The sequence below is a fragment of the Neolamprologus multifasciatus genome, chromosome 3 (assembly GCF_963576455.1).
Source record: "Neolamprologus multifasciatus chromosome 3, fNeoMul1.2, whole genome shotgun sequence".
In the NCBI taxonomy this organism is placed as follows: domain Eukaryota; kingdom Metazoa; phylum Chordata; class Actinopteri; order Cichliformes; family Cichlidae; genus Neolamprologus; species Neolamprologus multifasciatus.
The window spans coordinates 12721218-12730924 of NC_140441.1; the positions used below are offsets into that span (position 1 = coordinate 12721218).

Here is a 9707-nt window from a genome sequence, read left to right on the forward strand (position 1 = left end):
GGACAGCTGCACGCCTAAAAATAGTTGCTGTGAGAAGGTGTTGCTGAAGCCTGGAAAAGTCTTTAGACCTCACTGCAGGTGGTGTATAAACGCATTATGGGTACAAGTGTGGGAGATCCATCTGCACTCATTAATGCTGCATGTGCAAACTCAAACCCATTATGTAACCATATTGTGGCTCGCCTGTCTGTATGACTGTCTGTTTGAGCGGGGTCAGAGGTCGTCATCATGCATCAGTCACTAAACTACAAGCTCACCAAGAAGGCACACTGAGGGTCGAAAGCATAGGTGCCGCACACATAGATGCGACCATCTCCCAGGAACTCCAAGAGTCGGATGTAGTTCCTGCAGTCGCCCTGCAGGGGGAGACAAACAGTAAAAAAATAAAGGCAACATAGAAGGCAAGATACTGTATCCATTTTAAGCTCGGTTCAACAATCAGGACATACAGCAAATATGTTCATAATTACACATGTTTGATAAGAGTTAAATTCACATTGGATGAAGAATGATTTCACTCAGTGAAAAAGGGCAATAGGTATGTTATATGATAAAATAGTCTTTGTCTACACTGATATATAAATAAGTTCTGTTATATACATTAACTTTCTGGCTTTTTTTTTTTTGTTCTTCTTGTTGCTGAACACCAAATGATTAATGATTTTCAAAAATGTTTTGAATTTTGAGACAAAAAGGTGTTTTCTTCATGAGCAGTTTTAAAGAGTTTAAAGGGTAAAGAGTTCAGTTTTGAACAACAAAACGGGAAATTGGAGATGCCTCGCTGCTGGAGGTGGCACCTGAGATTCCCACTGCTATCAGCCGAGACCTCGCACACGCACACACACACACAGGCATGAAACTTGAGATCATCCACTTTCATGACACCAGATTACACATATATTTGAGCAAACTCTATTTTTCTTTCCTTATTGTCACACATCAGAAGCTGTTATGGAAAAACACCCTCACTGTCCCATGCCCGTTACCAAGAAACCATGACGTAAGCAATTTCTACTAAGCTCTGTGTGTGTGTGTGTGTGTGTGTGTGTGTGTGTGTGTGTGTGTGTGTGTGTGTGTGTGTGTGTGTGTGTGTGTGTGTGTGTGTGTGTGTGTGTGTGTTGCTGCATCCTGGATGAGCTCCAGCCCTGATTCACCTCCCCAGAGACCTGATCCTCTCTGATGCACAGATCGTGTCACTCAAACCAGCCCTCCCCAGTCCTCCCCTTCCCTCCATGCTGGTACGGCTCCACGTGAGTTGGACAGAGAGCCAAAAAAGAGAGCGAGAGAAAGACAGAAGTGGAGCTCAGGCTGGTAACAAAGGGATCAGCCTGGGATTAGCTATTTCATTGGCCCCAAATTAACCCCATTCATACTAATAAGCTTCATTCACAATCTGGCATGGGGTGGCTTGAATGGCTCTATTCTATTCTGTTTGATTTTATTGAATTCTTTTGTACTCTTGATTAAAATGGCCTCCAATTATACATCTTTCATAGTAAAAACTTTAATGACGTTGGTGCGCATCGCAGAAATAAGAAGTCCTGCCACCTAAACATCTAAAAGCTTTTCATGCTTGCTGACATTTACCTGCTCAAAGCAATCTCCCGGTAATTACTGATGTATGTGTGTGAGAGGACACGGTCCAACTTTTTACTCCTGACCTCGTGCTCCGCGCTCACCCTCCATTATCTCTTTCTGTCCAGCACTTTTCTCACAGCTTCTCTTCTGCAGACTTTCTCCTTGCAAGCACTGTATTTTTTGTTTTTATGGGCCGATCGATTTTTTTTTTTTTTGGAAGGGTATAAATAATGAAAGGTGTTGGATTGGCCAATTGGTCATGATCAACTCTGGGCTGGACCAATTACAGCCGAGGAGGTCGGATGCACCCTCCCCCTTGTTTAGCAATCTTATAGGCCATCCATCGGCTCTTTGTTACTTCGGAAACATGGCTTAAACAATTTCCACGACGTAATCCGATAACAACCGATCTCTTTACCCGTCGGCTTCCCGTGGCTGTCATGCAACAGGTGTTGTGCCAAAAACTGATTTCCAATGTTTGCCTGTATTTTTTATGTGTAATATCTATGTTGGTAAATAGACTTCGGTGAACAGCGTTTACAAAGGGGCTATATATGGAATTAAAAAATTATCTGTTTTTTCAAGTATCTTTACAACTCTGTGTTATTACATTATAACCAATCCGGTCCTTTATCCCCACTTTAAATATTTTTACAGAACTATTGTAATATTTGAGCCATTTCTGCTGTCCAACTACTTCTTACAAAAGACATTTTTAATGTTAATTAGACTTTTTTTTAACGGCATAAATAAAGGTTATATAAAAGTCACTGCCAAAGACTGATTGCGGCTTCTACCTTGTTACACTAATGTTGTTTGTAGCTCAATATGACTTTATGTCATCCATGAGGGATGCATTTGACATATGTTTCACATATTATAGCCCAACAAGTGACTTATAGCAATTTAAATACGAGCAATCAGTTTTTGGCAGACAATCACTTTTTGGCACAACACCGGCTATCGCAGTTAATAATACAACAGCTTCTTGCCATTTTTTGTGTTTCTTTTTATCGCTGTGTAACTGAGTTCAATTGAAAGCCTGCATGCGCTAGTACCGCTTGCCACAAGTTCCCAGAATCCTTTGCGGTTTTACCCCTGAATGACGTCACATTTTTGGTGGGCCGGTCTCTAGTCAAAATGCCCGGGCCGATTTTTTGTCCCAGTCCAGCCCTGGTAGTACCTGAAGTAAATTAAGTAAATATTGATTGACAGGGGTTGTTTTCGTCTTTCCCTCAAAGCCTCATCTTAGTTTGATTGAATTTGAATTATATAGCACCCGATTGAAACAATAGTCATCTCAAGCCACTCTATATTATAGGGTTATAAACAGTAACCGAATCTCCAACGATCCACTTTGAGCAAGAACTTGGTGACAGTGAGGAGAAAAAAAACTCCCTCTGAACCTGAAGATGACACATTAGTGCAGTTTTAGTGTCTTTCAGCTGAATGTTTTGGTTTTAAGCTCCATTCGGTTCATTTCCTTATTTGGCTCATAGCCAGTCTCATCAGCATCAGCTGCTTTTTTGGTCTTTCCAAGTATGTGTTACCCACCCAGCAATGAAGAGACGTTATTGCATTTCGCCCAATTTTCTTTATTAAAAGGGCATTTCTGTAAGATTCTTACAATTTAACTCAATTGTAGTTTATTTAAAGTGCTTTATATTGTAAGATAAAGACCCTACAATAACAGAGACAACCAGACAACTAATTATGAGTAAGTACTCGGCAACAGCAGGAAGGAAAAACTTCCTTTTCACAGGGAAGAACCTTCAGCAGAACTTGGTTCAGGAAGAGGAAGCCATGTGTTGTGACATGTTGGGGTGTTGGGGGTTACACAGGAAAGGATTCAAACTTACAAACCAAAGAATCCCAAGAAGCATTTAAGATTTTAGTATCAGTGAAGCAATAACTATAAGTATGATGACTGTATACATGCACACCCACTACTTACTAAAGCTTTGACGTTTTCTTACACCTTACGATGAATGCGATGACAGAATTAGACTCAAGTAAGATCTTTTATCATATATCAACATCTTTTCCTGTAATCGTGTAGTTAGTAATGTCCTGCTGATAGGAGTAAACTATTACTAACGTGTCCTTATTTGTCTCTGAGTCTGCAGTTTTCACATGATTCACACACACACTCTACTCTCCTGTTGAGTCTATTGTCTTGTCTCTGCAATCTTCATTTATTCTCCCCTGCACTTCCTCTCTATTGGTTCGACTTCCCTCCTGCGCCCCCTCCCCCACTTTTTTAAACCATCCGACTCACGTATATTCTTGTAATCAATGCCTTTGTAGAAAAAAAACCCAACCCTTTCCTGGCTTTATCAGTCTATCACCTCCTTACAGTAGAAAACAGCAAACTGCGCTGATGATGATTACGAAAAAAACAGGTCAAAACTAATTGCACTTCCTTCTCTTTTGAACCGCTGGTCTTCCACTGGCTTTGTTTATCTTTGATTTGAGAGATTTTCTTCTGGTCTGATTCAATTTGGAGCATTATCCAGTCATTTAAGGAAATCTTTTGTGTTTTTCTCAGGCCGCACACGCCACTATGCCAGCAAAAGATCTGGTTCAGTCTGTTACTTTTTGTTTAAACCAATAAATCAGTCAGGTACAAGAAATGTAGATGGAGTGTGTGTTTCTGCGAGCAGTTTGGTCAGAGCAGAGTAACACGCTGACATGTACAGCTTGAGCGCTCTAGTTAATCAGTTTCCGTAGTCAGTTACTGGACATCTGTGAGTCCACATCCACTTCTTTCTGGTTTTTCATCTCTATCTCTCTCTCTCTTTATATACACACATGCACGCGAGCACACACACACAAACACACACACACACCCCTACTGGGGCATTGGCATAAGTCCCAGAACTTCCCATCCAATGGCCAACAGCACAGGTTTGTAAAGCACACACAAAGACACACAAATGTACGGCACAGCACAAAATAAAAGCAGAGACATGTGACATTTAAGTCTTTGGTGATTTTTAAATATATAGAAGCAGTAACCTCCTCTTTGTCTACATCGGTTTCTCTTAATGAAGACCTAGACTTTGTTGCATGCATCAAAATCTTTACAGCTTCAATCGAGGACCCTGCCCTTAGTCATGTGCACCATTCATGTATATATGGGTGGAGTATGAATGGACTCCTATACATATTATTGGTGTATCTGGTAAATGCATTGTCTCCTCAGTTGCAAAGGTTGGGATTCGTCATAGCTTATTATTAATACCTTCTAGTCCAGAGGTCTCCAACCTTTTTTGCGCCACGGACCGGTTTGTGCCCGACAATATTTTCACGGACCGGCCTTTAAGGTGTCGCGGATAAATACAACAAAATAAAACTAGTACCAGTACCGAAAAAAAGAAGATTTATTCATAACACACGTGAAAAGACCCAGGAAAACAGAGTTAACGAAAAAACGATAACAAAATAACGCTAAAAACCGATAAAAACCCTGAAAACCATACGTTTCTACCCCGAGTCTCACTCTCGCGGCCCGGTACCAAATGACTCAGGGACCGGTCCGTGGCCTGGGGGTTGGGGACCGCTGCTCTAGTCCACTGTGTTTATGTTTATCCAGCAATCTTTGTAAAATAGTTAAATAAACAGAAAAATGAAAAGCCTAACATTTAATGTATTCAGAGATTTGGATATGAAACTAAGCCAGATATTCTCATTTACATAGCGACTCAATTAATATTAGAAACGATCAGCGTAGTTCATGGACATCCAAATGGTTCATTCGATCTTATCTGGGTACGACTGAGCTGAGTTCCTGCAGGAAGTAGACGTTTCAGTGCTGGCTGTGTTTCCCAGTCTGTTCTTGGGTTTTCAAACAGCAATAATGGAAGTCAAAGCCACATTTCAGAATAGCAAGATTTAAGACGGTACTACAATTTTGCATTACCACCAGTTTGGCTGAACTAGACAAAAATAACACACAAGCAGCACACATGCACCGTTCTCACCTCTGTCTTTCCCTTTCCCTCACATGACTTCCTCTTGTCGTCTGAGACATCCCAAATAATCTGCAGGAAGAAAGAAGACACGCAGACGTAGTAAGTCTGTCAGTTTTCTTATACACAAAGATAATACCATAATACATGCTTTGGCAGAGAGCACCAAAATACATTTAATGCTTTAAATCCACAGCTGTGCACCGCTGTCGCACTGTTAGAAAGAGTTTCACTTGTTTGCTGGTAGGTAGCATAACAACAGTAACTGCAGTGACTCCAGACAAGCTAACACAAGTATGGGACAAGTTTGCCTATTATATGGACACATATAGATTCTTTTTGATACACCCTGTATTCAGTGGTTTAATGCTGCTGCCTGGTTACTCACACACTGGCACTACGCTTACCTTTAATGGTTTTTTTTCATTGAGCTTCTTGGTGTCTACAGCCAGTATGGCATCTCTGGCACCGAGGAACAGCATGCCCGATGAGCGGTCCAGCAAGAAGGTGCTGAAGTTTGCCACATCGCCGAACGTCTCTGAACCCAGGATGGTGTCTGTCAGACAGAGGGAGTGAGAGAGGGCGATATATGTCAATAACAGGATCTAAATGAATTTGGAAAGACACACTCAGAAAACAGGGCTTGGAAAAAAAAATACATCTGTTCGCTGCCTCCTTGACCCATGTAACTGTGGAAACAAATGGTTGACAGGATGAGATTAAGCAAACACCATATTCCCAGCAAGAAGTTCCAAAGAGATAAAGGGATGAGAATAGGAGGGGAGAGATGAGCGTAACCCGTGTTTCACACTGTCCTCTTACACAATCAGAGCAGCAGATTAATTCCTAATCTCTCTGAGACTTTTTCATCGTTCTTTTCACTCGATGTTTACCGCCATTTTTCTGCCCTTCTCTCTCTGCAGTGATATACTGTTTACAACAAAGGCATCTTCCGACTCTTCCGTCCGTCCTCGCAGCTGTCTGGAAACAACCTTCTGTTTGCCTCCTTTTTAAACGCCGTCCTCGTTCAAACGCAAGTCCACTGCAGAGGAGGAAATACAACAAACTAAATTATGCATAATCATAATGTATCATACATAATACATGGTGTGTAATATCAGCCATAATTCTCTCCTTAATCTAAAAACTATCAAATGAATCAAATCCCCGAAGCTTTTAAATTGTGTTCCAGCTCTTGTTTGCTCTCTCACTCAGTCAGTCTCCCTCCCACTCTTTCAGCTCTAGGACAAAGCGTGTGTGTGTGTGTGTGCGTGTGTGCGTGTGTGTGTGCGTGTGTGTACTGATGTCCCAGCTGCTGAGAGGAAAGAGCACAGCTGTGTGCTGAACTTCTTTTGAGTACTGGTGAGAGATTGTGTGTGTTTGTGTGATTTAGCAGTTCTCCAATGCCACCCTTTTTTAGCCTCACGAAGAAAGCCAGACACGGCTTCGCCTCCAAAGAAGGCGGAGCCGGCGATCGGTTTCGACATCCCGATCAAAAACACAGGAACACAAAAGCACGCCTCAAATAAAGAAGCGCCGTCGCACCACAGATGACAAATCAGATGACAGATAAATGCTAATGAGTGCAGCATGTGGTGTTAATTTAACCTCAAACAAACTAACAAGAGCAAAACAGATAATGTGCATTACTCACTGCACTTGCACAATTAAACAATTAATGAATCATGACTAATGACAACAACAGAACCAACTCCCATGTTCGTTCACAGGGCAGACGTGGCTTCATAATAGGGATGCAACGATACCAATGTTTTCAAACCGATACGATACCGATACTTGGATCTGAGTACTTGCCGATACACAGTACAAAAACCAATACTTCTACCACACACACACACACACAAATGCAATGAATTGGAAGACAGGTTTTATTTTATTCTCTGCCGATAAAAAATAAAATCTTAATAAAAATGACCACAAAAAAATTTCAAGTGAAAAATAAGCACTTCTGTTAAATTATTGCAGAGTGTCCACATTGTAATTTAACAAAATATCACTGAACTATTGGCACTGTCTCGAGCTTTCAGAATAATAAATAAACACTTCTGTTTGGAATAAAATAAATACAAATTAGGTTTGAGAATAAAATAAACTTTTAAATTATTGCAGAGTGTCCATATTGTAAACAAACAAACAAAATAACGAAAGTATTTGGCATTGATGAACAAACTCCTCATCTGCCCGTGGATCATCAGTCCACTGTGCCGTTAAACCAAGGACTGACATCGCGCACACACTGCTTGTCTTTACCTCTTCAGAAAGTTTTGGCACCATTATCTCCCTGATGTGTGGGCGGTTGGGAATTTCATATCGCAGTTCGAGTATGCTGAGAAGACGGTGCAATCCTATGTTTTCCACGGCCGTCATTGGCTGGTCATCCAGAGCGATAAAATGAGTCAGAGCCTCTGTTATTTAAACTGCCCGTGGATTTTCTCTTGACATTTTTCATCGCTTTTCCAAAACCTGAGTTAAAGTTGGCTGTTCCGGTCCACACTGCTGACATTTTGTTTAGCCTAGCTACAGCAGCCTCCAGTTTCTTTTTTTATCTGGAGCCCCCAGTCTCACTCGCCTAACCATGTGCCTGTTTAGCGCGGGATGTCCCCCTAGTGGCCAATCTAAAAAACTACAACAGAAATGACAAGCCACCCTCTGATTAATGAAATAAGTTGGTATCGGTTCATGGTATCGGTTAACTTTTACGAGTATGAGTACACACACATTTTACAGTATCGGCCCGATACCCGATACCAGTATCGGTATCGGTGCATCCCTACTTCATAATATGAGAAACTGTATTTATCACCTATATACACACATTTACTGTCAAACTCAACACCTAGCACCTAAAATCGAAAGAAAAGGTGTCCAACATAAAGCCTGGGGGCCATAATCGGCCCAGCAAAGACTGCAATTCAGCCCGTTGGAATGCTTTGGAAAACATGAAGGAGTGCATGAGTTTTTGAACTGTTAACTGTAACTGTTAACTGTTTCGTAGTTGTTACAGCTTTTTCTATTGATAAAGACCTATCACATTGCCATTAATAGCGCAACAAATAGCTAAGTAATAGATAAATGACAGAAATGTTCCTTTTTTTCCACAATTTACTTTAGAAATTTCTGTTTTGTAACAATGGGTATATGGGTGAAACAAAAAAGAGCATTATTATGAATACAGGATAATCTGGGCAATGAGTTACCAGTAATCTTCTGTAATCTTACACATTTATCATGTAAAAAAATCAGATGTTTTGTTGAATTTGCACTTTTTTATATTAGGAGTTAAACTTAAATGACCATCATTTATGTGTGGTTTAAATGAAAAGTTTGTTTTCAAATGTCGAATCTCCAGCTAAGCACACATCTATTTCTTTAAAAAATCATGTGAATCGCTTGGAAAGCCTTTCTAACCTATAGCCTTGATGTTTGAGCCCTGACTGCAAGATAAGATGGCACTAAAACATAGAGTAGCAGCAGCTCAAGCACAGAAAAGTCAGCTAACTGACTCCGTAAAGCCTGCTACAATCTCTCTGAAATCCCTCACAGTTTACTATGTTTACATTGTTTGCCATTTATGTTTACGCTGCCTGTTCACTGCCTGCAATTTTATACAATTTATGCACTTCACAAACCCACATAGACACAGACCTCCGATGGAGCTCTAACACCTCTGCGGTCTTAAAGAAGGCCCAACAGCGTCTCCACTTTCTGAGAATCCTCAGAAAAATGGACCTGAAGAAGGAGCTGCTGACCGTCTTCTACCGCTGCTCCATTGAAAGTGTGCTGACATATTGCATCGGTGTGTGGTTCTCCAGCTGCACCACAGCACACAGAAAGGCACTGCAGAGGGTCATCAATATGGCCCAAAAAATCATTGGACATCCTCTTCCCTCCCTGAAGGACCTGCACAGCACTCGCTGTCTCAGGAGGGCACGCAGCATCCTACGGGACGGTACACACCCAGGACACCGGGTGTTTAAGCTGCTGGAGGTTCAGGCTGCTGAGGTCCCGAACAAATAGACTCAAGGACAGCTTTTACAACAGGGCAACAGCCCTGATCAATGCAAACAGCTGACCTGACTGGATACCTCCCTGGACTTTTTTAGGGGAGAGGTAACAATGTTTAAAACAATAACAATA

General features: G+C 41.3%; 2 protein-coding genes across 2 annotated transcripts in view; both read right to left on the bottom strand.

Moving 5' to 3' along the window:
- sema4f (sema domain, immunoglobulin domain (Ig), transmembrane domain (TM) and short cytoplasmic domain, (semaphorin) 4F) overlaps positions 1–9707 on the bottom strand; it is an 80837-nt gene that overhangs the window by 23444 nt on the left and 47686 nt on the right. The window contains exons 2-4 of the mRNA XM_085155438.1: positions 5957–6105; positions 5562–5621; positions 258–356 (exon numbers count right to left, since the gene is read on the bottom strand). Of these exons, the coding sequence (XP_085011564.1) occupies positions 258–356; positions 5562–5621; positions 5957–6105 (308 nt within the window). The remainder of the gene's footprint in view (positions 1–257; positions 357–5561; positions 5622–5956; positions 6106–9707) is intronic.
- Positions 6944–9707, bottom strand: part of LOC146521660 (uncharacterized) — a 188497-nt gene continuing 185733 nt past the window's right edge. Inside the window, exons 4-5 of the mRNA XM_085155443.1 lie at positions 8595–9215; positions 6944–8541 (exon numbers count right to left, since the gene is read on the bottom strand). The gene's annotated coding sequence lies outside the window, so the exon portion shown is untranslated. The remainder of the gene's footprint in view (positions 8542–8594; positions 9216–9707) is intronic.